Source organism: Bombyx mandarina, chromosome 23, assembly GCF_030267445.1.
Source record: "Bombyx mandarina strain Sakado chromosome 23, ASM3026744v2".
In the NCBI taxonomy this organism is placed as follows: Eukaryota; Metazoa; Arthropoda; class Insecta; order Lepidoptera; family Bombycidae; genus Bombyx; species Bombyx mandarina.
Window position 1 is genome coordinate 17506172 of NC_143229.1, and position 27982 is coordinate 17534153.

Genomic DNA, 27982 nt, shown 5'->3' on the forward strand with positions numbered 1-27982 from the left:
GGAAAAACGACTAGCATTTTTGTATTGTTTGTTGAACGTAGCAGCAGAGATGATCATTTTAAATCTAATTAGTTATTTTATTTTATTAAAAGTAGTTTGTGCCGCTGGTGTTTGCAAATCTACAGAAAAGCCAGGTTCGTTTGCATTTTTTTCTTTTCTTTTCCTTATTAAGGGGAAACGATACATGTTTATCTAAAATTCTAATATAGTTATTTACGCTGTATTTTTGATTACATTAAATATACAGAGCCCTCTGTCTACTTCACAGCTAACCCCCGGGGGGCTGTCTGTGGTCTATTTACGCATAAATGTTGCGTTGTGGTAAATGAGCGTGGACTGTATTTATTGCTTTTGATATATTTATTAATCCTTATGTGACAAATTAAAGATTGAATATAATAGAAATATATCCTTCGCGGCTAGAATTGAAAAAGAAAAAGTGTCAGAGCGAAGGTCGCTTGTTGACATTTTTGACGTTCCGAAATCAAACACATAAATCTCAACATTTAATGCGGACCTTTTGGCGGGAACGCGAGCAGTGAAGTTTGAAGTTGTGTGATTTGTTTTATCTATAATATATTAATACGTGAAGCAAAAACTTTGTATCCCTTTTTACGAAAATTGCGTGGACGGAGGAGTATGAAATTTTCCACACTTATAGAGAGTATAGAGAAGAAGTGCACAATGCTAATATTTTTTTAAAATAATAATAAAAGATACGTTAAATCAATAAAGAAAACATTACACACACTACGTACCATGTATTTGACGCACACACGCATGCATACTATTTATTGTCAAACTTTTGTTCTTGACGTCTGTTGTCAAATTGAGATTAAATATTGTTTGTCTTTGTTAATATTTTTATAGCGTAGTCTTGGCGAAATTTATGATTATAGAAGTATAAAATACAATCATAATAGTGTACAAACTTACAATTCCAATTAATTATAGTCGAATTTCGACTACTGCGGGACCTCTAGTTATTACAAAATTTACGTGACCACGAAAACTATATGGTACACAAAACATCGGAAATAATGAAATTTCGAGATTAAAGCCGTATAATTAATTTTGATTGTGTCTAGCACTCGCGGCGATAGCCGAAGAAAATTAGCTTAAGCCTTAAATTATATATTAGGTTGGGGAAAAGTTTCTTCGCATTTTTTAAGAAAATTCACAAAAAAAATTATATAGTATATTTACATGACGATGTACAGCGAAGCGTTGATGGTACAAGACCGCGCGGGAGGCCACCAATGCGGTGGACCGACCAAATTAAAACTGCAGTGGGAGATCCCCTAAATGAGTGCAGTAGAATGGCCTCGAGCAGGGAGAGATGGCGCGACATCGTGAGACGCATCAAGTCTGCCCCTTCCAACACTACATGACGATCACGACCACTCTGTCAAGGGTGACACGACTGAGAAGAAGAAAATATTTACATTTAACTAAAGTATGTAGGTACCATTTTGTTCGATAATTTTTTGCCATCTTGTAGGTAGGGACATGATCCCATTGCTATAGAAATTTTGGGACTTCTGATCAAAATACCGCGACAATTGGTTTTGGCAGTCATCTCGTAATGTTAACCTGACACTGCCTAAAGAGTTCTAAAGATACCGAAACAGGTGGAAATCTGAAGGTGCAAGGTCAGGACTATACGGCGGATGCATTAAAACCTCCCAGCCAAGCTCTTAATTATTGCTGAGTGGCTAACATGTGTGAGGTCTAGCGTTATCATGATGAAAAACCACACCCCTTCTGTTGATTAATTCCGGCCGCTTTCTCTCAACTTCTTGCTTTAATCTCATCACACATTTTCCTCATTTGACTTTAGAATTAGCTATCTTTTTTTAAATTTAAACTTTTAATGATACCAAAACCAGCCAGATACAAATAGCATAGCCAAAGAGATTTTATTACAAGTTGATACATACTACAATGCGAAAAGACTTTTTCCCCAACCTATTAGTATGTAAATATGAGTTTAAAGTACCAAGCGTCGGAATATCGACTATTAACGCAGTTTGATTATAGGTATTAGGTAGATAGGGTGGGTATTAGGTATTCTTAACGCACGCATTTATAACCCATTTAATAAGTTAATAACACAAATATAACCATTTAAAATTAATTTGCCGTGAATTTAGCATTGATTTTTGTATTTTAACTACAGTTTTTTTATGGTACTTTTTTTTCAAAATTCCTTTAGCAATTTTAGTAAAATACGTGAAAATATGCTCAGCATTAAAAGGGTTAAATAATTTATTGTAATTATCAGTTGCCAGGAATTCAATACGATTAGGACGAGAACACAACGGACGACCTGTAAGCGTTACAGTGCGTGTTGTAAACATCCCGAAATCGGCCGTCGAATACGAGATTAAAAGCATAAGTAAGTCTTATTTTTAGTCTGCTTTAAGCGTCTTGGAATGTCAAGTCCGAACCGACTTGCGCGTGTTCGGAAATTAAGATTGGCAACACTACGTAAAATGACAATGTCAGTTGAGTTTGAGCGGGAATTTGAAATTTAAGAGTGTCGTTTGATGAATTAACCTCACACATGTCATCGGATCCTCCCGAGTTACTATCGGTTCTTTTGAGCATTCCGAACACCGGTTACCATTCTCGTCGAGCCCGTCGAATGTGACGAAGGGTTCGTCGTGAAAATTTATCCACCGACACAGCCCACTGAGTTTCTCGCTGGATCTTCTCAGCCGGTCGCGATTGCGATCATTGCGAAACAGCTGCTCTTGAGTTCTTCCTGAGTCATTCGAGTAGCCGTTAACGTCTCCCACCTCTCCTGGCTGAGTCCGTACTCGCCCGTCTGCCCTGGTGAAGCTAGAAAACCCAAAGAAAAAACCTCACTTTTAGACTGAAGACTACCGGTCTTCAGTCTAAAAGTGAGGTTTTTTCTTAATTCAGTAATTCCAGTATTAAATCTATTTCCATCCGATTGATGCGTATAGATTTTGATTTGATTATTTATTAAAACGTTCTAAATACACCCGAAGCTTTAATACCGTGTACTATTTCCGTGGTTCTTACGTAATGAAAGCCCACACTCTCCTCCATATGGATTTGAATGCCATAACAACGGTGGTAGACCATATTTCAAAGCTCGCACGGGCACCGCCGTCGTCCTGGTCACTTCTACCGCAAAACCTCGTTGAAGTCGTCGTGGCCTAAAGGATAAGACTTCCGGTGCATTCGTGTGTAGCGATGCACTGGTGTTCGAATCCCTTAGATGGATGGACGAGCTCACAGCCCACTGGTATTAAGTGGTTACTAGAGCCCATAGACATCTACCACGTAAATGCGCCACTCACCTTGAGATATAAGTTCTAAGGTCTGAGTATAGTTCAACGGCTGCCCCACCCTTCAAACCAAAACGCATTACTGCTTCACGGCAGAAATAGCCAGGGTGATGGCACATACCCGCGCGGACTCACAAGAGGTCATACCACCAGTAATTACGCAAATTATAATGTTGCGGGTTTGACCTTTATTACACAATGTTATTCCTATTTGTTCAGTATATTAAGTGTATAATCTATGGTACAGTACGTATTTCGTTAGAAAAATTGGTACCACTCCTGCGGGATTCGAACACCGGTGCATCGCTCAACACGAATGCACCGGACGTCTTATCCTTTAGGCCGCGACGACTTCAAAATGTTTATGATAATAATTTAACAATAAAACGACGTAATTGCCTTTATTGGATCGACCTAATTAACATCCACCATATCGTTTTCAGGCACCGGACCTTATTACAGACGAACCATTCTCAACTGGACATGCTTTGAAGATGTTGTTAGCGTAGAATTAAAGGACCGCTTATCTAAGAGTTACGAAATAAGGATATTTCAATTGTCTAACCGGTTTTGCACGGCGCGAATGTTCAGCGTGAACTATGGTAGTTTTTTTTTTATTTTATTTTTTTATTGCTGAGATGTGTGGACGAACTCACAGCCCACCTGGTGTTAAGTGGTTACTGGAGCCCATAGACATCTATACCGTAAATGCGCCACACACCTTGAGATATAGTTCTAAGGTCTCAGTATAGTCACAACGGCTGCCCCGTCCTTCAAACCGAAACGCATTACTGCTGCACGGCAGAAATAGGCGGAGTGGTGGTACCTACCTGTATGGACTCACTATAGGTACGTCCTACCATCAGTAATTACGCAAATTATAATTTTCGGTTTTTATTTTTATTACACGATGTTATTCCTTCACCATAGAAGTCAATCGTGAACATTTGTTAAGTAAGTATTTCATTAGAAAAATTGGTACCCGTCTGCGGGATTCATACACTGGTGCATCGCTCGATACGAATTCACCGGACGTCTTATCCCTTAGGCCACGATGACGACATTATTATGACGAATTAACAATTATATTAGAGAAAATGATGGCGATGCATCATACATATGAATATGCGAAGACTTTATAAGGCTGCCTACAGATTACATAGACGCCGTCGCCGCGTGCCCATAGACACAGTATCTGAAGCTCATCCCCTGCAACATCCACTAAGCGGTTTTTACATTAATTTTCTAACATTAAAGTTGTATTTCAGTGTCTTCGGTAAGCAGATCTGAAGAGTTGCTCGTGGAGGTGGACTTGAGAAGCGGATGTATCGAATTTGTGAAGAATCGTCAGTAATCAGTTTCTGTAATACTCGATCCGGAGACCGTGTGACCCTGGTCATCCCTTCTCTCCTATTCAGCCCACAGATGTCCACTGACTGATAGGACTTGTCCAAAGTCTGGTCAGCAGCGCAATGACGTTTTTTTTTATTGCTTAGATTGGTGAACTAGCTCACAGCCCACCTGGTGTTAAGTGGTCACCGGAGCCCATAGACATCTATAGCGTAAATGCGCCACCCACCTTGAGATATAAGTTCTAAGGTCTCAATATAGTTACAACGAATGCCCCACCCTTCAAACCGAAACGGATTACTGCTTTACAGCAGAAATAGGCAGGGTGGTGGTACCTACCCCTGCGGACTCAAAATCCGTACCGACGTCAATCCTGCCGACTTTTCAAACGAGAAACAAGAAAGTCTTTGTTAATCTATATATTCATACGTGAAGTAAAAACTTTGTACCCCTTTTTACCTAATTGGCGCAGACGGAGGACTATGAAAATTCCCACACTTACAGAGAATCTATAAAAGGAGTGCAGAATGTTAATATTTTTTTAATTATGCATAAAAAATACAATAAACCAATAAAAAAAACATTACACCCACTACCATATATTATATGACACACACACATACAAAATATTTGTTTATTGTCAAATTTTTCTTAGTCTGTGGTCAAATTGAGATTAGATTAAAAAATATTGTTTGTCTTTATTAATATTTGTCTAAAGTGTAGTCTTGGCGAAATCTGTGATTATAGAAGTATAATATAGTCTTTGACAATAGAATCATAATAATGTTCAGACTTATAATTTCAATTAATTATAGTCGAATTTTGACTACTGCGGGACCACTAGTTCTAATTAAAATGCGATCCAATCCGTAGGACAAGCTTCGTATAAACGTCATATAGTATTATAACATTTGACATACGGATTCAATTCGATATTTCGCTCCCGTGTCAGATTTAGCATATCCACGTTATGACTGACTCGGTGGTAAAGTAATTAGCGGCTTTGACTGTTGTGCCGAGGGTCGTGGGTTCGATTCCGACATCGGGCAATCATTCGTGTAATGAACAAATTTGTTCGCTCTTTGCCTGAGCGTTTATTATATAAATATGTATAATAATATATTTAAACGTAAATAAGTCTTAATAGTAGTTTTTGGTAGCCATCACACACAGAATCCTAAATTGGGGCCGACGACCGCGCGTGATTTGTTTCCATTAATTATTATTATTATCCAATTTAGAAGAAAAAAAAATACAGGCAATTTTGACATACAAATTCAACAATTAACTCAATTTCAACTATGCTGTAACAGGATAAATGTTATATTTATTAATAATGCGAACATCAATAGTCGCAAAGAGTTTAGATGCGTCAGTTTTGTTGTGGGGTTTTCGAAGTGATAATTAGTGTGACCACGATTTTATTGGTTCTGTGATATTGCTGGTGTGTCGTAGGAGCTGGTTATGACAATTCGTACCACTGTGCGGTTGTGTTTGGCTAATTTACTGGTGCTAGGACGTCTTGTGAGTCCGCACGGATAGGCACCACCACCCTGTCTATATCTGCCGTGAAGCAGTAACGCGTTTCGGTTTGAAGGGCGGGGCAGCCGTTGTACTGTTAAAAGTGAGACCTTAGAACTCATTTTTCGAGGTGGGTGGCGGAATTTACGTTGTAGATGTCTATGGGCTCCGGTAACCACTTAACACCAGGTGGGCCGTTCTCGAAATTTTCATCGAGCCATCAGTGTGCTAAATGCGAGTTTCTTAACGTTGTCGATAGCATAAAAGCTAACTCAAAATTTTATGGATGTGGAACGTTTGCCTACGTTTGCCGCTAGGGGCGCAGTTCCATCTGCATACAAATTTGAGTTACCTTTTACGCTATCGAGAACTTTAAAAAACTCGCACTAAGCCCACAGTATCTAGTAGTGTTACCTAATCCTCATCATAGTCGGTTACTCTTGGCAAAGCAGTCGTGGTCATGCGGAATACTTGTTTATTATTAGCCTTGACAGCTGTTCTCCATAGTTCGCGAATTGAAGCTTGGCGCACGCACTCGTTACGTGGGGTTTTGTTAAGGACTTTCAGTTGATCAGTCGAGCGCGTGGGGCTTCGTCCACGAGGTCTTTTAACGTTGACGCTACCCTGAATAACCAGTTTCTCGATGGACTCTGCTGGCCGTCGCAATAACTAACCTATTGATCGTAATTACGACCTTAACAACCGCCACCCAAGGTTTAGACTTGTTTGATGTGTTAGATTTTCTCGATATTTATGCGTGTCTGACTTTATTGTTGTTATAATTTGTATTTGAGGGATTACAGCAGCAGTTTTCCATTGTCTATTGCGGTTTCTGGTCTCAGCGGCCAATTTAGCAGTCTTCCGTTCATTCACGAAAATACAGGAAAGAAATATATATCCCAAAATTCCATATTTTATGGTCACGCTTGTCTTTGATTTTGTCATTTTCTGTGTGCCATTCGTATGTATTGCACATACAAAATTAGTGGCATCAAAAAATATTGTGTGAGCTAATTGCATTAATTAAATTACTTTAAATTCCGTGCAAATCCAAAAAAAATATGTGCTATTGGTTAAATTACGTGACTGCTTTATTTTTGTGTATAATTCAGAAGGTCTACTGTGGAAACAATGGTAGGAATATCCTAAGTTTATCTACGCTAATATTAAAATTGTTAAAGTTTATTGAATCACGCAAAATATGCCTGAGCGATTTCGACTGAACCACGCTCAAAAATATAGTTTGTAGTCAGACTTAACACATAGAATTCCTTATATGGTTGTAAATGACATGAACCGGACAAGGGTATATTTTGCTGTATAAAAATGAGAGTGTGTTCGGTAGTTTAACATCCACAGCTATTTGGTAGTGTCTAACTAGTCCAGAGAGCGCAGAAGCAACTCTTCATAACAGGAAAATGCATCGTGTGTCATTCTTTCTGACTTACAAATTTAAGGGGTAGGAAGTCGCGGGCGCTTCTTTTTAGTCGTACACTCTTGACAGAGCGGTCGTGGTCATGCATGAGTCGAATCCTGCGACACCGATGCACTCGCGTGCGACGCCATGTGGCACGGTATTTCGCAGAGTGAGAGCAATCATTTATTTATGTTGGAGTGAGTCACAGATTTTATGAGGTCGGTCCATCGTGTTGGAGATCGTCCGCGAGTTCTTTGACTTTCCCTTGCACCACCCACCGCTCAATGGAGTCCTCATTACGAGCGATGTGCCTGCAAAACTTGAGGATTCGTATTTGCACTGTTGACGATAGTCTCTCCTTGATGTTGAGCTCTTTCTGGATCGAAAGGTTGGTACGGTGCGCGGTCCACGGAATTCTGAGGAGACGTCTCCAACACCACATTTCCAATGAGTCAATCGTACGACGGTCTTGCATCCTCAGCGTCCACGTCTCAGCCCCATACGAAAGATTGGAAATTGAGACGTAATATGGACCGCTTAATTATATTACTTAAACAGTAAAAGCCCCTAATTCGCGCTTCCTTTAATCGAGTTTTCACTATTTACGAATTTAAAAAATGCGTCCCAATTCCCATAAAAAATTATTTATTCGCCCATTTAATAGGTATATCGGTACATCTTCTGTTTCTGAGTCGGTCTCTTCATTGCTGAAGGTCGTGTCTAATTTGAAATGTGGACTACTAAAAGCACCGTTAATGGATCGGGAAAGTTAGGTACTTAGATTCATAACATCGGGCCTCTTTTACCAATCTAAGTAAACGCTGGTGACCGTGGGCGGCGGTGAATCACTTACCATCAGGTGATCCGTCTTGCTCGTTTGCCTCTTAATTGTTATAAAAAAAAAACTTTCCCGATCCATTAACGGTACTTTTAGGTACCACAAGCACCGGTCACCGTCCTCGTCGAACCCGTCGCTGGTGATGAAGGGCTCGTCGAGCGAATTAACCCATAGACGTAGCCCACTGAGTTTCTTGCCGGATCTTCTCAGTGGATCGCGTTTCCGATCTGCTGGTAGATTCTGTGAAGCACTGCTCTTGCTAGGGTCAGTGTTAGCATCACTCCGGTTTGAGCCCCGTGAGCTCACCTACTAGTTAAGGTTACGCTGAAATAGCCTCTCAAGGCTATCTATCAGATTAGGTAGGAAAAAAAAGTAACTTTGTTAAGAAGACCAATGAAATGATGTCATTGTGTTGTTGCCATTAAAATTATTTATTTCAAAGAGAGGTCAAACGCAACTATGTCCGGTGCACTAGGTGACCCCAAATCGACGACGTCCTATGAGGAGCGACCACAACCCGTCACGCCGGCGTCACTGCCGCGATCTCTGCCTGACTGCCTGAGTTATCAGGGTAAGTATTGATTCAACTTTATATCCTACTAGTGGCCCGCTCCAGCTCCGCTCGGGTCTTTAATAATTTTATAACGGTTACGACCCTCAGCAGTGAGGAAACGACGCGAGGAGGAGATTCAATACAAACAAACAAACAAATCTTTCCTCTTTATAATAATAGTATAGATAAGGGTTTTTCTTCTGCCGAAGTGGGGAAGCGAAGGGGGGAGCGAAATGAAAATGAGGTTAATAAGAGAGTGTTAACTATGAATGTGGAAAGATATAGAGAAAGAGGTAGACCTAAGAAAAAATGGATGGATTGCGTGGTAGATGATATGTGTAAGAGGGGAGTGAGCGAAGAAATGGTATATGATAGAGGAGTATGGAAGGAGAAAAGATGTCACCTCGACCCCAGGTGACTGGGAGAAGGGCAGGAGAATGATGATGATGATAAAGTGGGGACAGACGAAAGGAAGTGATTGAATTAATTCAATTAACAACTCCTTTATACTCTTTCGCCGACAGTCTGGAGCAAAATCGAAAGAGGTGGTAATGGAGATAGTGGAAATTTATACAGTCCGACACGCCACAGTAAAGACGTGAGGCCACCCCAGGCGATGCTGCTGGTGTTGAAATAGCCCGCTGCGCTAACCAGCCTGCCGAGTCGGAACGGGATAAACTGTGAACCAGTCGATCTTATTCCCGGTAATTAGAGGGGTCGGAGCTGGCCGAAAACACTTCTGTAGCTCGTTAGTGGTGTTTCAGTTCAGCGTAGACCCCTCTCTCATACGTCCGTTCTCGCAAAACTCGTCGATTACGACGAGCTAACTTACCCAAAGACACAGTCCATTGAGTTTCTCAGTGGGTCGCGATTCCGATGCGACAGTACTTTCTGGGAAGCACTGCTCTTACTCTGCAGAGCTAGTGTTAGGAAATTTTTTCAGGTTCAGCCCGTGAGCTTATCAGAGTTTAGCCAGAATAGTATACCAGAGAGTAGGTAGGGAAAATCTAAAGTTTATTTCTCACACTACACGCTAGTGGAGCATCGGTCCTGGGAAGATCTGGCTCGCAATATCTTTTTTTTTATTTTTTTTATTGCTTAGATGGATGGGCGAGCTCACAGCCTACCTGATGTTAAGTGGTAACTGGAGCCCATAGACATCTACAACGTAAATGCGCCACCCACCTTGAGATATAAGTTCTAAGGTCTCAGTATAGTTACAACGGCTACCCCACCCTTCGAACCGAAACGCATTACTGCTTCACGGCGGAAATAGACGGGGTGGTGGTACCTACCCTGTGCGGTCATATCATATCTACATCGGAATGTCTCGATGAATTAACCATTATTTCAATTTCAGATCAAGTGTGCCTCTATTTCTCGACTGCCGCTATCTACATAGTGGCCTTAATATTATGCCTCCTAATTATAACCGTACTGTCGATCCGCATTTATTGCTACGAGCATAAAGGTAAGTGACAAAATCCACGACATAGTCATTTATGAAGTACGGTGTACTTTAAGTGTTGTAATTGTTAATATGTTTAGCGTGACTGAATCCCGTCAGATTTGGTTCTGTGATAAATACGAAATGAATAGTTCCTGATCGCCTTCCGACATGGCAGTGGATAGGTTATTTTGATATGTGTACATAGACATGCATAGATATGTGTGATGGTGGTGGGATCTCTTATGAGTTCACACCATCACGTGAAGCAGTAATGCGTTTCGGTTTGAAGGGTGGGGAAGCCATTGTAACTATACTTGAGATCTTAGAATGTATATCTCAAGGTGGGTGGCGCATTTACGTCGTAGATGTCTATGGGCTCCAGTAACCACTTAACACCAGGTAGGCTGTGAGCTCATCCACCCATCTAAGCTATGAAAAAGATGTGTATTTTTTTTACGAATTGTACCAAAGTTTCACGTTTTATGAGCTTCAGATATTTCGGCGAATTGCGAACAATAGACTGCGTTAATAATAATTATTTATCTTTTAGAAACGCCAAAGAGATGCGAACTAGTTCGCGAAGAAGTTACCGACGGATACGAACCACCTCCGAATGTTCCAAGTGAGTTATTTCCATTAAATCAAAGTTTAACTTGTGATAAATGCTTATGAAACTATATTCGACATACTGTCATTAAAATCGATAATATAAGTGTCACTGAATGTTGATTAAGGCTACGTTTGTCAAAGTCGTCGTAGCCTAATGGATAGGAGGTCCAGTGCATTCGTTTGTAGCGATATGAGGCCAAAGGTACCAATTTTTCTAATGAAATACGTACTTAACAAATGTTTACGATTGACTTCGACGGTGAAGGCATAACATAGTGTAATAAAAATCAAACCCACTATTATAATTTGCATAGTTACTGGCGGTAGGACCTCTTGTGAGTCCGCACGGCTAGGTACCACCACCCTGCCTATTGCTGCCGTGAAGCAGTAATGCGTTTCGGTTAGAATGGTGGGGCAGCCGTTGTAACTATACTGAGACCTTAGAACTCACATCTCAAGGTGGATGGTGGCATTTACGTTGTTGAGTTTACGGACTTCGGTTACCATTTAACATCAGGTGGCCCGTGAGCTCGTCCACCCATCTTAGCAATGAATAGAATAACGATGAATTTCGTTAATTGGAATCAAGGTTTTCTCCGGGCATTACCTTTGGGCGTCCATCGAAAGCCGTTGTGGCTTCAAAGATGTGAGGACTGGTACACTCGCAGTCATTCTATGCGATTATTACACTATTCATATTCCGAATTTTCCCTTTCCCAATTTTCTTATCAATAGCAATAGACATATAAGTACTAATATATAGAGATAATAAATAGTACGTAAGCAATCACAACACAAAAAGAGCGAGTTAAATCTTGATACATTTCTAGGCAGTAACGAGAAGCTGCCGTGCGATTCTCTAAAATTCAAACAAGAACTCGCATCTCACTACGAAATTCTCCATCACTTCGCATTCGCAACGGAATGACCTTGATTTGGCATTCTGTAAACACTAATCTTAATTACCCTGCCTCGAGCGAAGTGAAGTGACAACGAAGTTTGTTTACAATACTACTAGGGATAGCCGTATACACGCAAATGTAAATCGAAGCTTACCGGTTTCAGTTTTCTTTGTATTTATTTAGAAGCATTCTGTAAGAAAATACTATGAATTTAAGCTTTGGTGTCTAAACCACATCTAATATATCTAAAAAGAAAATTAAAAGTCATATATTTATGAAATTAATTGTAATTTCTGGCTGTACGCTAAGTTCCTTTGCGTGCACTGGCGAATACCAGAATTAAAAAACAAAATTTTAATTGTTTTCAAAACAATTTCGAGCGGTCGGAAGTTTTTATTTTGCTTTTTCTAGATTTGTTGTTACTTTGTGAGTGAATTTAACGTTAAATAAAAATTATGAGGTAAGTAAAAGTTAATTTGAGGCTATCAATGTTTCATCCATTCGTTTTTAATGTAAAATTTAAATATATTACCAACAGATTTAAAGAGCGTTCTTCTCATCCGACATTGGCGCAAATAGAGGCATTGATAAACGTTTTGGGTTAAAAGCTAGCGAAACAAAAGGATTAATCGAATCTCAACATGTTCAATAAGAGAACAAGGATATTAAAAAAATATAGGAACTAAATTCTCTTGTCAGTTAAGATCCATTCCCGGTGAGATATTTAGGACATGTTAACATATATTTAATTTTATGTATGATATATCTATCTACAACGTTTTTATTGATGTTCTATTTTAACAGGGCATGAAGGTAATTTATTTGTAACTCAAATTCACCAACAAAAAAATTTTTTTGAATTAAATAAATCAAATCATTAACAATTTAGGTATTGCAAGTTAGATTGATGTTGTTGGAATGTATTTATTGATGCAGAGGTGACTGTATCTATGGTAAAGGGTGTGCATACTGGTACAGGGGTGGCAGGCAGTGCCAGAGTATTGACTAAACTGACATTATGTTGGCTAAAGGCTGCATAGTCAGTTTAAAATAAATGAACAAAATTTAGGCATAACCTATTTTATTATATTTAAGGAACTACAACAGATTGAAAATACTAATCCACATCATCAGAATATTGTAAGGAGAATTTATAGCCCACTCGGAAAATGTATCAGTATTGGAACAATCGCAAACATACAGGTATGTATGTTATGCCTAATTATCTGAAATAAATACCTAAACAAAACTTGCATTTTAAAAATTAATATTTATTGCCTTTTTAGCATTGCATCAAGAATCACCTATTTTGCAGTCATCATCCTCTAACTAAATGCAAGTGACTTCTACTTATTGTGATGCTACTACTAGTAGCTCCAGCCACAGTAGGTCTCACATGTTAGTCAAGAGATTGGGTTGATATGTGTTTATTCAGGTCAAAGTACCTATTCATTGAACCACCATATTAGGGACATTGATTTGTGTACAATGCTGTTACTTGTAAATAAAAACATTTTGTTGCATGTATTGTAAACATTGTATTTTACCTAACCTTGTTTTTAAATAAATTTATTATTTTTTTCAGCACCTCAACACCTGACCTGCTATTTCACCACTTTTACAATGAAAAGCAGAGTGTACTCAAATTACTGAGAGAATTTTGTGGATAGAGGAACTGCAGATGAAGATTCAGGGTGTTCATATGTGTGTCGTCCAAAGCATTTTTGAACACAGTACCATATATAACTTAATGAAACTTACAACCATGGGGGAATGAATAGTCGACAATCTGCAAGAAGGATGAACTGTTGGTGGAATTAGCATATGCAGCTAGGAATTTTAAACCTGTATTTCCACTTAAGTTACTGATGCAAACAAATTTCAAAATTATTGTATATAACTATTGAATAAAACTATAATAAAACTATTTTTATAAATCATTAATTTATATTTGAAGTTACTTCACACTATAAGTTAGCTAATTAGTAAAATTTAACAAAGTAATTCAACATGACCACCATAATGTACATGTAATCTCATCATCTGAAATCATGGGAACTGGCAGCTCTGCACAATTGCAAATGTTGTGCAAAACACAACACGCAACAACTATTTTTGCTATCTTATCAGGGTGGTAAATTGGCACCCTATAGATCAGCAAACACCTGAATCTACTCTTTAACATACCTATTGTTCTTTACACTGAGTTACGGGCAGTGGAATGAAGGCGGTGCTACAAAGCTTCAGGAGTATCTTCCTCCATATTAGCAATAGCTAGCTATTATTAGCAGGTATTCGCTAGCATAGCATAGCGTTATCGCCTATTTCTGCTGTGAAGCAGTAATGCGTTTCGGTTTGAAGGGTGGGGCAGCTGTTGTAACTATAATGAGACCTTAGAATTTATATCTCAAGGTGGGTGGCGCATTTACGTTGTAGATGTCTATGGGCTCCAGTAACCATTTAACACCAGGTGGGCTGGGAGCTCGTCCACCGATCTAAGCAATGAAAAAAAATTAGCAAAAGGTGTCATAAGGTTGGAACGTTGACAATATACAGAAAGCCCGAAAAGATGTTAAATAATTAAAATGGTCATTACTTGCTGTCATTGACTAATCTAGTAGGTTTTATTTTGTTTTGATTATAACTGAATAAAGTTTATTTAAGATAAATACTATATTTCACAATAACTTATAGCAATATACACAATTACAATTTAACTGAAATTAATACAATCTGAATACATAGGTTCTTAATACACATTTCGTTTATGGATTACATATCAGAATTTCGAAAAATATTAATAGCTTTACAAATTGTACATTTCTTGCATGATATTCTTTGCGACAGTAAATCCATTTTTATTGGTAGCAGATCTTTTTAAGGCCACCAACTTCCCATCAATACACCCAATAACCCAAAGGATTCTAAATTTTTCATAAAAACTGCAATATTTAGCATTACATTAATATTGGTAATTTTTTATGAAGAAAACATTTTTTTATTTAGCTTAAACCTCTCCTCCTCCTCCTTGCATCGGTTTCCTCATTACTGAGGGTCGTGGTCATGGCCTTGAAACAGTTTGTTTTTTATAGTGCACCGCCATCTGTTCCTATTTAGCTTAAACCACCTTCTTCTTTTTTCTTTGCTTTTCCTTCAACTTTTGCCATTCTTGAGCATTCTGTGGGAATCTTAAATATTTATATATAGTTGCTGGGTTGTTCAGAGCTTCCACAACCTCAGATATACACTGGGATGTCTGGGACAAATGTGTTCTTATATTTTCTTTTATGATTTTTTTGGTAACTTCAATTGGCCAAAAATAACAAGGTGCACAATAACTGAAACTAAGAAATAATCATTAAACAATACACATAGTTATTAGAGAATCTAATTTGTATTCTTTCAAGATATTTTTGGTAGATTAGTTTAGTGGTATTGTTTTACAATAATGGGAGAGTTGGATATAAACAAATGGGCAAACTTTAATAATATGTTATAAAGTACCTATTTTGTACATAAAGACACAATCTTACCACGTGGAATACCTACCTTTAGAAGAGTTGAAAGTCCTTTTCAATGGCTTTTAGTGGTCTTCATCAAAGGGTGTAATTCACACCCTAACTGGTTCATATGATCCTTCGACAATCTATACACTTTCTTTATACTTTTACATGGTCGTCATCTCAAGTTAAAAGTGATAAATTGTGAATTTCGTAGGCTTGTCGACGCATTTCACGCTGATCCGTAGCGTCAGCCTCTTTCAACAATGTTTTCAATAAAAACATACGCTCCACAAAATATCGATGAAGAATAAAGTTATTTTAAAGTGCAATTTTGTTAATTAATAGTATTTTTTTAATAATTAACAGCGGTTTATAACGTTTTCGTATATTCTCACTCACAACAAACACTTAAAAGACTAACTTTTGATTTGACAAATAAAATGATTTTGCGATGCGAAGTTCTTGCCGAAATTCGACGTGATTTACACTACAGAATGCCGTTTCAAACGTCAACTCATACATTTTAGTAAAAAAACTCACGCTTGCTAGTTCAATTCACCCGCGAGGGGCGCTAGTGTAGATTCGGCACTACAATGAAATTTACAGAATGCCAATTTGAAAACTCACACCAAATTCACGTGCGAGTTTGTTAAACAACGCTTACAGAATCGCACGGCTGGCTCCAAACGAAAACATCAAAAGTCATTCGCCGATTAACCCCCCAAGAAACGGTAAGTTGCAACAGAAATTTACCCATTTCCATTCCATTACCTACTTGAGACCATTCTATTCATTATTTCGAGACATGAGTTCCGAGTCTCAATATAACGGCTGCCTCGCCCTTTCAAAAACACAAATCTACCACTACTAACTACCCTTTTTTTTTTAATGGATTTTATGACCTGGTAACTAAGACCTTTAAGTCATGTCTTATTTCAATTTATATTCTTATTTTTATGAAAAATCATAAAATGTAGTGAAATTTAATGAAGATGATTAATTTGAGACATTAATCAACTGGGATGAAATGAAATGAGATGATATGGGATGAAATTTAATCTCAGTAAAATGGTGGTCATTTACTAAGATTTTTTCAGTGGACTTTTTGGAGGATCCCGACAAGTTACGTCCAGCGGCTTTGTTTCATTTTCCCACATTTGCGCACTTTCACAGATATTAAACAGTTAATAAGCCACCATTATTACACATTTAAACCCGAAGAAACACTAAATAGACAAAATAAAACAAATCACACATCTTCACTCCTCGCGTTCCCGCCAAAAAGTCACTAACTACCCTTAAGCATTAATCTTGTACTACCCTTAAGCATCAAACAATCGTCCTCGCCGGAAATTTTCAAGTTCAGATTAAAATCCCACTACCTTGCACAATAATATGGCTCCTACGATATAACTGTATAAGTTGCTACTTATTTTGTATTTACTTGAATATTTTTAGTATTTATTTGTATTTAATCGTATGTAAGTCTATCTTCTATTGTATTTATTTTTCACATGTGTATATAAGTAGATATTTTTATGTAAGTTTATTAAGATATAGCACCGTCCATGCTAGTTTGCTTATTCCTCTCCCTGCAAGGTTGCCTGGAAGAGATCGCTTTCAGCGATAAGGCCGCCAATTTATGTCACCTTCTATTATTTGTTTTTATATGCTTACTCTGTACATGTGGCGTCAAATAAAGAGTTACATTATTATTATTATCCTGAAAATTAAGTTATATCGTATTGTTCATTGCGGTGGGGCGCAGCACCTGCCTGTTTCTGCCGGGAACTCGCCATATATTCGAGCTTGAAGTGAGTCTCAAAGGAACTGGTGGCGGTCAGGTTGTAATACCTCTGATCCTTGGTAAGTTAACATCAGGCCGTAAGCTTTTTTTTTATTGTCCTTGTAGGTAGACGAGCATACGGCCCACCTGATGGTGAGTGGTTACCGTCGCCCATGGGTTTCAGCAATGCCAGGGGCAGAGCCAAGCCGCTGCCTATTGCTTAATACTCTCCACAAGCCTCGTTTGAAGAAGGACATGTCATAGCGTTCGGGAAACACCGTGGAGGGGAGCTCATTCCATAGCCGGATGGTACGTGGCAAGAAAGACCTCTGGAAACGTACTGCCGATGAACGCAGCGGTTCCAGATAATATGGATCTGCTCCGATGGCGGGAGGTGCGATGATAAAAAGGAGATGAGGGGATCATCTCAAACAATTCCTAAGAGCACTCCCCATGGAAAATACGGTACAAAATACATAGGGAACCGAAGTTCTTCCGCAGACCCAAGGGTTCGCTAGAGAGGAGTTCGCTCACTATTACTGGTTAACCAATCAGATCCCTTGCTCCTTGGACGGTCTATGATGCAATAAAGTGTTTAATTATTATTGTTTCAGAACCAATTACGGTAGCCAAACAGTTGCGGAGAAGTTTTAAGCAGCACTCTTCTATGACCATGTCGAGGGCTTTGAGTAAGCCCCCCATACTGAGACTCCAAAAAGCGATTGGTACGTACAGCGTTTCTCAAATTCATAGCTTTTTACCCCCTGGATCACCGTACAGATCCGTAAACTGCTCACGGGGGGCTCAGCTTTCCAGAATTTCCTAACACTAGGAAGAACAGTGCTGCAATGAATCAACCACCGAATCGGAATCACGACCTGCTTTGAAGATTCTGTGAAAAAGTTATTGGTAGTGCTTTTTTTTTATTTCCTACCTAAGCTGGTAGCCTAGAGAGGCTATTCCAGCGGAACCTTAACTAGTAGGTGAGTTCACGGGGCTCAAACCTGACGACGATGCTAACACGAACCCTAGCAAGAGTCGTGCTTCGCAGAATCTACCACCGGATCGGAAACGCGACCCTCTGAGAAGATCCGGCGAGAAACTCAGTGGGCTGTGTCTGAGAGTTAATTTACTCGTCGAGCCCTTCGTCGTAAGCGACGGGTTCGACGAGAACGGTGACCGGTGCTTGAAGTACCTAGAAGCACCGTTAGTGGATCGGGAGGATCCGAGATGACGTGTTTTGGGCGACGTCGACTGTTTTCCATTCTGTCCGCAGGATCGGGAATGGGTAGTGCTAATAAGCTATGTATGTATGGCTATAAATCAAATGATATCCAGTCTACTTGAATTACCCCTACTACAGTAGGGATATGATACAGACAATGCATATCTATTGTCAACTTAACTTCTTAAATTGCAAGTCCGTTGAAGTCAATTGAAGTCGTCGTGGCCTAAAGGATAAGGCGTCCGGTGCATTCGTATCGAGCGATGCACCGGTGTTCGAATCCCGCAGGCGGGTACCAATTTTTCTAATGAAATACGTACTTAACAAATGTTTACGATTGACTTCCACGGTAAAGGAATAACATCGTGTAATAAAAATCAAACCCGCAAAATTATAATTTGCGTAATTACTGGTGGTAGGGCCTCTTGTGAGTTCGCACGGGTAGGTACCACCGCCCCGCTTATTTCTGCCGTGAAGCAGTAATGCGTTTCGGTTTGAAGGGTGGGGCAGCTGTTGTGACTATACTGAGACCTTAGAACTTATATCTCAAGGTATGTGGCGCATTTACGTTGTAGATGTCTATGGGGTCCAGTAACCACTTAACACCAGGTGGCCTGTGAGCTCGTCCACACGTCTAAGCAATAAAAAAATAAAAAACCTTCTGTGGGAACGGATATTGCACGCCAATTTCCCTTTGTCATGGCGCCGCAATTCCAAGGAGTATCCCTGCAACCTTCCGAGAGTATCGGGATGCTTGGGGTTGACATTTCGAGTGATGTCCAGTTTCGGAGTCATTTGGAAGGCAAAGCCAAGTTGGCGTTCAAAATGATGGGAGTCCTCAACAAAGCGAAGCGGCACTTCACGCCTGGACAAAGGCTTTGGCTTTATAAAGCACAAGTCCGGCCTCGCGTGCAGTACTGCTCCCATCTCTGGGCCGGGGCTCCCAAATACCAGCTTCTTCCATTTGACTCCATACAGAGGAGGGCCGTTCGGATTGTCGATAATCCCATTCTCACGGATCGCTTTGAACCTCTGGGTCTGCGGAGGGACTTCGGTTCCCTCTGTATTTTGTACCGTATTTTGTACCGTATTTGTTGCGGTAGGCAGCGGCTTGGCTCTGCCCCTGGCATTGCTGAAGTCCATGGGCGACGGTAACCAATCACCATCAGGTGGGCCGTATGCCCGCCTGCCTACAAAGGCAAAAAAAAAAAAAAAAAGTTCCATGGGGAGTGCTCTGAGGAATTGTTCGAGATGATACCGGCATCTCGTTTTTACCATCGCACCGCCCACTGCCGGAGTAGAGTTCATCCATACTACCTGGAGCCACTGCGGTCATCCACAGTGCGTTTCCAGAGATCTTTTTTGCCACGTACCATCCGGCTATGGAATGAGCACCCCTCCACGGTGTTTCCCGAGCGCTATGACATGTCCTTCTTCAAACGAGGCTTGTGGAGAGTATTAAGCGGTAGGCAGCGGCTTGGCTCTGCCCCTGGCATTGCTGAAATCCATGGGCCACGGTAACCACTCACCATCAGGTGGTCCGTATGCTCGTCTGCCTACAAGGGTAATAAAAAAAAAACATTGCTATGATTCCGAGTCTCCTGACTAAAAAAACATATGATGTTGATTACACCAATTGATATTTCAATTGAGAGACTAAATTATAGTATTCACGTAATATCAGAAGGACCGCTTATTAGCTCATGACTAATCGAAATGAATTTCATCATAATCCAATCAGTTGCCATGTCGTAAATATCATTACAATATTCCATTTTTTGCTTTGATTAAATGGTTTTATGTGGTAGGGTGGAACACATGTAGCTAACCCACAGCCGCTCGTCCATCCAAGCCTCTGGTATCTACTAATACAGAATTGGGAAAGGACAGGTAGTGGAGACTTGAGCAAAAACCCTCAGCTCACTCCATGAGTTGCCAAATCAGCGATCATATATCGATATTTCAATCACGTTTAGTGATATTTTTATCCACATTGTTTTCGGTTTTATCATGCCATTAGTCGCCAACAGGACTTCTGGTTTTGGAAACGTTTTTCTTAAATCCTAACTTTAGACAGCTATATTTTTTTATTGCTTAGATGGTTGGACGAGCTCACAGCCCACCTGGTGTTAAGTGCTTACTGGAGCCCATAGACATCTACGACGTAAATGCGCCACCCACCTTGAGATATAAGTTGTAAGGTCTCAGTATAGTTACAACGGCTGCCCCACCCTTCAAACCGAAACGCATTACTGCTTCACGGCATAAATTGACGGGGTGGTGGTACCTACCCGTGCGGACTCACAACAGGTCCTACCACCAGTAATTACGCAAATTATAATTTTGCGGGTTTCACTTTTATTACACGATGTTATTCCTTCACCGTGGAAGTCAATCGTGAACATTTGTTGAGGACGTATTTCATTAGAAAAATTGGTACCCGCCTGCGGGATTCGAACACCGGTGCATCGCTTCAGCACGAATGCTCCGGACGTCTTATCTTTTAGGCCACGACGACTTCAAAATTATATTGTTGTACCTTTTAATTGAAATATAACATTTGCAGGTAATGATTACGCTGCTTCTCTGCCGTCTCGTCAATGTAAGTTTAATACAGATTGGTATTTGTTTGCACAATTTGATTGTAGTTGCGGAATGCCAATGTCAGTTCCTTTGGCGTATTCGTATTATTTTAACTCTTCAAGTTTCGCCTGCTAATGTTCAAAATTGAATGAAGGTAGGCGATTGTTAAGTCGACTTCAATCTTAGATACAGCAATTCGGAACAAAGGTGCTGATGCCAAATGAAAAGATCTCTGTTTTCTTTGGACTGCTTAATTCTTCTTCTTGGCGTTGTCCATGTGGGTCAAAGCAGCATGACCTTGTATCATGCATAGGGCTTAGGCATGAACTTGACGACCGATCTCCTGTCTGATGGGAACCCTTCATGGGTTATTACAGAACCGCCCATTATAAGAATAAAATCGAAACAAATTCAAATGCCTTACGACTTTTGGCGAATTTTATGTGCAATTCCTGGAAGCAAATTAACGTCTTTTTTTTAATTCAACGCGTTTTATTTTGATGAATTTAGGTTGTGTGGTCGTGAACGAATTCGCTGACGACGAGAATCCATATGAACCACCACCAATTATGCCGAGTGAGTATCTAGATGCACTCAAAGCTTTGCGCGTGTGTCTTTTCTGTATGACACAACCAAATTTGACCTCATTTGACACATTTGTATCGAAAAGATTCATAAAGCTGCGGGCGATTCGGCTTAGATGGGTGGACGAGCTCACAGCCCCCTTGGTGTTAAGTGGTTACTGGAGCCCATAGACATCTACAACGTAAATGCGCCACCCACCTTGAGATATAAGTTCTAAGGTCAATACCGGCGCGGACTCACAAGAGGTCCTACTACCAGTAACAATGACAAAAGGGTCTTACAATATAACTAGCATCTGTGTCAATAATTCTGTGCCAAAATATACCAAATTCGTCGCGGCCTAAAGGATACGCGCAGTATATTGGTATCCAATGTTCGAATCTCACAGGCAGAGACCAATTTGTTTAATGAAATACGTACTGAACACGATATGTTCAGTAATCTCGTCCATGATGAAGGAATGACATCTATACTAATACCTATATAAATCTACAGTGATTTTTACGGATGTTCCGTTATAACTACTGAACCAGGCATCCGAATGACTTGAAACTTGGTATCCATGTAGAAAATACATGTACTTAATGGATTGGCTAATATTTATACGAGTGTTGGACTCCCTAATTAAATAATAATGTTAATTTTACGGCCAGTCGACTAATAAAAGTTTTAGGTAGGACGTCTTGTGAATTCCCTTGGTTATCATTACCTCACCTATTCCTACGGCGAAGCAATAATGCATTCCGGTCTGAATGGTGGGGCAGCTATTGTACTAAACATTCAGGCTCATGTTTCAAGGTGCGTTTTGGCATTTACTTTGTTTATGTCTACGGTCTTCGGTAAACACTTAAGGTCAGATAGGCCGCAAACTCGTCCACCCACCTAACATGTAAAAGAAAGCGTGGAGAAACGTTTTTAGAGACTGTAACTATAATGAGATCTTAGAACTTGTAACTATATTGAGATCTTAGAACTTATATCTCAAGGTGGGTGGCGCATTTACGTTGTAGATGTCTATGGGCTCCAGAAACCACTTAACACCAGGTGAGCTGTGAGCTCGTCCATTCATCTAAGCAATAAAAAAAAAGAGGATATTTTCAACAAATGGTGCAGAAGCAGTGGTGGAATTGCATTAAATTACTACCAATTGGCAATTATAGTACAATTTTTGCTACTACTATCTTGAATTACGTTCTGTAGAAGCTTTAAGAGCATACGTGAATACATTTTTAAAAAGCTCCCATAAATGGATTCATTAAAGATATATATACATATTTTTTTTTATTGCTTAGATGTGTGGACGAGCTCACAGCCCACCTGGTGTTAAGTGGTTACTGGAGCCCATAGACATCTACAACGTAAATGCGCCACACACCTTGAGATATAGTTCTAAGGTCTCAGTATAGTCACAACGGCTGCCCCACCCTTCAAACCGAAACGCATTACTGCTTTACGGCAGTAATAGGCAGATTGGTGATACCTACCCGTGCGGACTCACAAGAGGTCCTACCACCAGTAAATAATAGTTGAACCAACTACAAATATGATTTAACTAGTGTTTGTTATAAAAATATTTAAAAGATACGTCAACTCAGGTATTTAATTTATTTTTCTGTTATTATTTCTTTCTATTTATTATTTCTATTATTTCTTTATCTGACAAACTTTAGTTTGACTTTCAATCAGCATATTATTCATATGACATCTAATAACAGATAAATGATCTTTAATTTGACTGCCGACAATTTCGTTACGGATCTAAGGAAATAAAGAGGAATAGTTCCGCTAATGAGATACAACATTGATTAATACAAATCGAATGACTCAACATGGTCGGTGGCTGTATTAAATTTTAACCCACAGACAGCCTACTGAGTTTCTCACCGGGTCTTCTCAGTGGGTCGCGTTTCCGATCCGGTGGTAGATTCTGCGAAGCACGGCTCTTGCTAGGGTCAGTGTTAGCAACATCGTCAGGCTTGAGCCCCGTGAACTTACCCACTAGTTTGGTAACGCTGATACAGCTTCTCAAGGCCATCAGCATAGGTAGAAAAAAAAGTACTAAAACATGATCCGTTGTTATTTTTTTTTCAAGAATCACCTAAGATGCAACACCTTCGGAATATCAAGCCTCGTCCACCGATACCCGGATATTTTAAAGGTAAGGCCGCTTGTCAGTCCCGATAAGCGCCATTGAGTGAGATCTTGGACCAACGTTTGATCCAACAAAGTCGAAGCTTAAATTCGTCGCGGCCTAAAGAACAAGACGTCCGGTGCATTCGTAGGTAGCGATGCGCCGGTGTTCGAAACACGCTGGCGGGTACAAATTTTTCTAATGTAACACGTACTTTACAAATGTTCACTATTGACTTCGACGGTGAAGGAATAATATCGTGTAATCAAAATCAAACCCGCAAAATTATAATCTGCGTAATGACTTGTGGTAGGACATCTTGTGAGTCCGCACGGGTAGGTACCACCACCCTGCCTATTTCTGCCGTGAAGCAGTAATGCGTTTCGGTGTGAAGGGCGGGGCAGCCGTTGAAACTATACTGAGACCTTAGAATTCATATCTCAAGGTGGGTGGCAGCATTTACGTTGTAGATGTCTATGGGCTCCGGTAACCACTTAACACCAGGTGGGCCGTGAGCCACCCATCTACCCATCCATCCATCCGTCCACCCATCTAAGCAATAAAACAAAGCATTTTTCGTACCCCTTGATCCGTGTTCACGACGTACTCAGTAAATAGATCATTGAGAATCTCTAAATCATACGCAGAGACATCCAGAGGCAATGAGACGCATCAGACCAGTCCCTCTGCGTCACCGAAAGCCGCCAGGACTCCGACGAGACCTCACGTGGTCAAACCAAATGGCAAGTTTTATTTATTTATTTCCTTATAGGCAGACGAGCATACGGCCCACCTGATGGTAAGTGGTTACCGTCGCCCGTGGACTTCAGCAATGCCAGGGGCAGAGCCAACCCGCTGTCTACCGCTTAATACTCTCCACAAGCCTCGTTTGAAGAAGGACATGTCATAGCGCTCGGGAAACACCGTGGAGGGGAGCCCATTCCATAGCCGGATGGTACGTGGAAAATAGATCTCTGGAATATAATGTTTGATGGAAGTATGATGTTTCTATTTCATTTTGAGGAAAGCAGGCGATAGTGGACGTTGAATTGTTACTGCAGATGTATTTTATCCAAGGGAACAGCTAATTGCTCGTCGCCCAGGACTTCGAGCAAGGTTTGAAGGGAATTATGTCATGACGTTAGGGAAACACGTTCTTGTATTCTTTGTTACATAATATGTTATATTGATGAATATAGGACATGAATATTAGTTAACTAGCCGCACTCGCCCGCTTCGCTGGGCATTTAAAATTAACATTATTATTTATAGTCATTATTATTAGGGAGTCCAACACTTATATAAATATTAGCCTATCCATTAAGTACATGTATTTTCTACATGGATACCAAGTTTCAAGTCAATCGGATGCATGGTTCAGTAGTTATAACGGAACATCCGTAAAAACCATTAATACTAGCGACCCGCCCTCGCTTCGCTTCGGAAACATTAAATTTTATTATTTGAGTCGACTATTATCAAAGGCGGCAATCTGACTTTTGGACAATGATTGGTAAATCAGAAAAACGAATTATTGACTTTGTATTCCATTGGCAGTCACAAAACTCTTCGGAACGACATCTTAGATAAATAACAGGTTAACTATTAACCTTTATTTAATGCAGGTTTTGAACCGTATTCTTTGAAGGAGACGATTATATTCAAATCAATCTGTATTGACATATCAATAATTTTTTTTTGTCCAAATACACAGATTGCTACCTTTGATAATAGACGACTCATTTATAGCTGAGTCCCGCGATGTTACCCACGGTTATTGTCGTACCGCGGGTGACGCCGCGGGGCGAAGCTAGTCTAAAAAAGGTAGCCTAAGCTACTCCTTATATCATCAGCTACATATCAGTGAAAGTTTCATCAAAATCGGTCCAGCCGTTCCAGAGGTTAGCCGGAACAAACAGACAGGCAGGCAGACAGACAGACAGACAAAAATTGTAAAAAATGTTATTTTGGTCTATGTACCGTATATATATTCATATGCATGTAGTAAAAAGCGGTTATTTCAATATTACAAACAGACACTCAAATTTTATTTATATGTATAGATATATTAGTATATAGACTAGTATAGATATAAAGAATATAAGATGCTATAAATAATTCATTCTAATCTATTTAGAATATCATCTCTTATCTTGTCTTGGCTGCAGCGTTCTCTGGGTAGGGGCGTCCATTAATTACGTGAGGCATTTTTGAGAAACATTTCTACCCCCTTTCGCTCCCTTGGTGAGATTTCGTAAGATTTTTCTCAACTCCCTCCCCCCTCCCGCGTGATGGTCCGCACGACGATTTTCTACGACTTTTTGCGAGTCACGTGATATTTGGTATTTACCACCCCCCTCTCCCTGAGGTTTCGAAATACTGACGCCCCCCCTGGAACTCCTCGCGTAATTAACGGAAGCCCCCTTACGAGCGCATTGCTTTCACAGCCGTCATTTCGTCGTTGCGAATTTAAAATCTCCTATGTGACATTTTGGGCCAAAACGATGTTTTCATATATTATGAAAGTTATTTGAATACGTATACACAGTAAATCTGTCCACCTTGTGGCTGTCTGCTGACCTTACGATATCAAGTACGTCCAAGGGCTCATCTAACCCTTTTTTTCCTACCTATTCTAGTAACCTCGAGGGGTTATTCTAGATACACCGAACTAGTAGGTGAGGTCACGGGGCTCAAACCGGAAATGTTGCTACCAATGGCCCTAGCAAGAGCAGTGCTTCGCAGAATCTACCACTGGATCGGAAACGCGACCCACTGAGAAAATCCGGCGAGAAACTCAGTGGGCTGTGTCTGTGGGTTAGTTTACTCGCCGAGCCCTTCATCACGAGCGACGGGTTCGGCGGGGACGGTGACCGGTGCTTGAGGTACCTAAAAGCACCGTTAATGGATCCGAAAGATCTATCACGACGTGTTTAGGGCGACGACGACTGTTTACCATTCGGTCGACTGGATCGGGTAAGCCTTTTCTAATTGCTCTTCTCATTACCAACAGAGATATTGACCTTCCTTATCATTACAGTTCGCCTTAACCATACCAATATATCGTCGGAGCTGAATAATCTGATTCAAAAGAAATTACCTCACGGTAAGTTCCCTATTAGTTATTTTAGTGTTCAGAATAGCTCAACCCTGTTTGTAATCAGGGGACTTAAGACTAAGGGACGTGGTAAATGAGCAGCAGCTATCTCAGAGCCTGTCTATCACACATCTACCCTTAAACGTGGCTTGCGAACCGTCCAGCGGAAGACACCAGCTTGGATCGATTGTCGACCACGAGCGATGTTAACCAGTCCCCATGAATAATAATAACCGACGCTCATCTGGTCCCAAACCAGGATTCACTGTATTATGGGATTTGTCGTCATCGTGACCTAAAGGATAAGACGTCCGGTGCATTCTTATCTAGTTATGCAACGGTGTTCGAATCCCGCAGGCGGGTACCAATGTTCTAATGAAATACGTACTTAACAAATGTTCACCATTGACTTCCACGGTGAAGGAATAACATCGTGTAATAAAAATCAAACTCGCAAAATTATAATTTCCGTAATTACTGGTGGTAGGACCTCTCGTGAGTCCGCACGGGTAGGTACCACCACCCTGCCTATTTCTACCGTAAAGTAGCAATGCGTTTCGGTTTGAAGGGTGGAGCAGCCGTTGTAACTATATTGTGTAACCTTAGAATTTATATCTCAAGGTGGGTGGGGCATTTAAGTTGTAGATGTCTATGGGCTCCAGTGACACTTAGCACCAGGTGGGCTGTGAGCTCGTCCACCCATCTAAGCAATAAATAAAAAACCAGAGATAGAATATAATCTGTGTATATGATTTTTTTTTGTCCAAATCCTTGAATACACGAAAATCGTCTACCTAAATTGGTCATAAAACTTTTGTTTTTCAGAATTATCTAATAACAAACCACAGCCCGAACATTTACGCTCTCGGCAGCCACCGTTCAAAGATCGTTCGAAATCGTCAAGACCCGAAGATCTGTGTCAGCGTCCGGAGTCAGCGACAAACGGAAATATTTCGTCAGACGAGGAATGGACCTATGAGCCCATTCGGAAGATACTATAGAAATAAAAAATTTACTATTATCTAGTAATTTACTGATCTATTGACTATTCAGATAGCGGCTATTCAAATTATGATTAAGGTAGGACGAGGAATTTTTAAGACCTATCCTTT

General features: G+C 40.2%; 1 protein-coding gene and 1 long non-coding RNA gene across 5 annotated transcripts; both read left to right on the forward strand.

Moving 5' to 3' along the window:
* Window positions 1-36: 36 nt before the first annotated feature.
* LOC114244122 (uncharacterized) lies at window positions 37-27982 on the forward strand. 3 transcript variants are annotated; one of them, XM_089737202.1, is made up of 14 exons: window positions 37-134; window positions 2285-2398; window positions 3764-3922; window positions 4589-4666; window positions 8922-9017; window positions 10360-10470; window positions 11000-11071; window positions 17864-17974; window positions 21041-21076; window positions 21568-21633; window positions 23735-23800; window positions 24421-24516; window positions 26814-26879; window positions 27696-27982. In XM_089737202.1, exons 1-14 carry the CDS (start codon window positions 50-52, stop codon window positions 27869-27871), a joined length of 1332 nt encoding a protein of 443 aa, XP_089593328.1. In that variant the 5' UTR covers window positions 37-49; the 3' UTR covers window positions 27872-27982. The 3 variants fall into 3 exon arrangements, with proteins under 3 accessions (XP_089593328.1, XP_089593329.1, XP_089593330.1); XM_089737203.1 differs by lacking the exons at window positions 37-134; window positions 2285-2398; window positions 3764-3922; window positions 4589-4666 and adding an exon at window positions 7155-7325 and having other exon boundaries at window positions 8889-9017; XM_089737204.1 differs by lacking the exons at window positions 37-134; window positions 2285-2398; window positions 3764-3922; window positions 4589-4666 and adding an exon at window positions 7155-7325.
* LOC149500239 (uncharacterized) lies at window positions 12158-13462 on the forward strand. 2 transcript variants are annotated; one of them, XR_016325108.1, is made up of 4 exons: window positions 12158-12420; window positions 12499-12675; window positions 13056-13163; window positions 13247-13461. It is a non-coding gene; the product is annotated as an uncharacterized LOC149500239 (long non-coding RNA). The 2 variants fall into 2 exon arrangements; XR_016325107.1 differs by having other exon boundaries at window positions 12160-12420; window positions 13056-13462.

Bases quoted from the DNA above. Each gene is read 5' to 3' on its own strand.
- LOC114244122 (XM_089737202.1), top strand. From the start codon at position 50: ATGATCATTTTAAATCTAATTAGTTATTTTATTTTATTAAAAGTAGTT. The intron at 4,667-8,921 runs GTCAGTAATCAG...CCGGTGCACTAG, and splicing joins TATCGAATTTGTGAAGAATC to GTGACCCCAAATCGACGACG. The intron at 17,975-21,040 runs GTACGTACAGCG...TAACATTTGCAG, and splicing joins GAGACTCCAAAAAGCGATTG to GTAATGATTACGCTGCTTCT.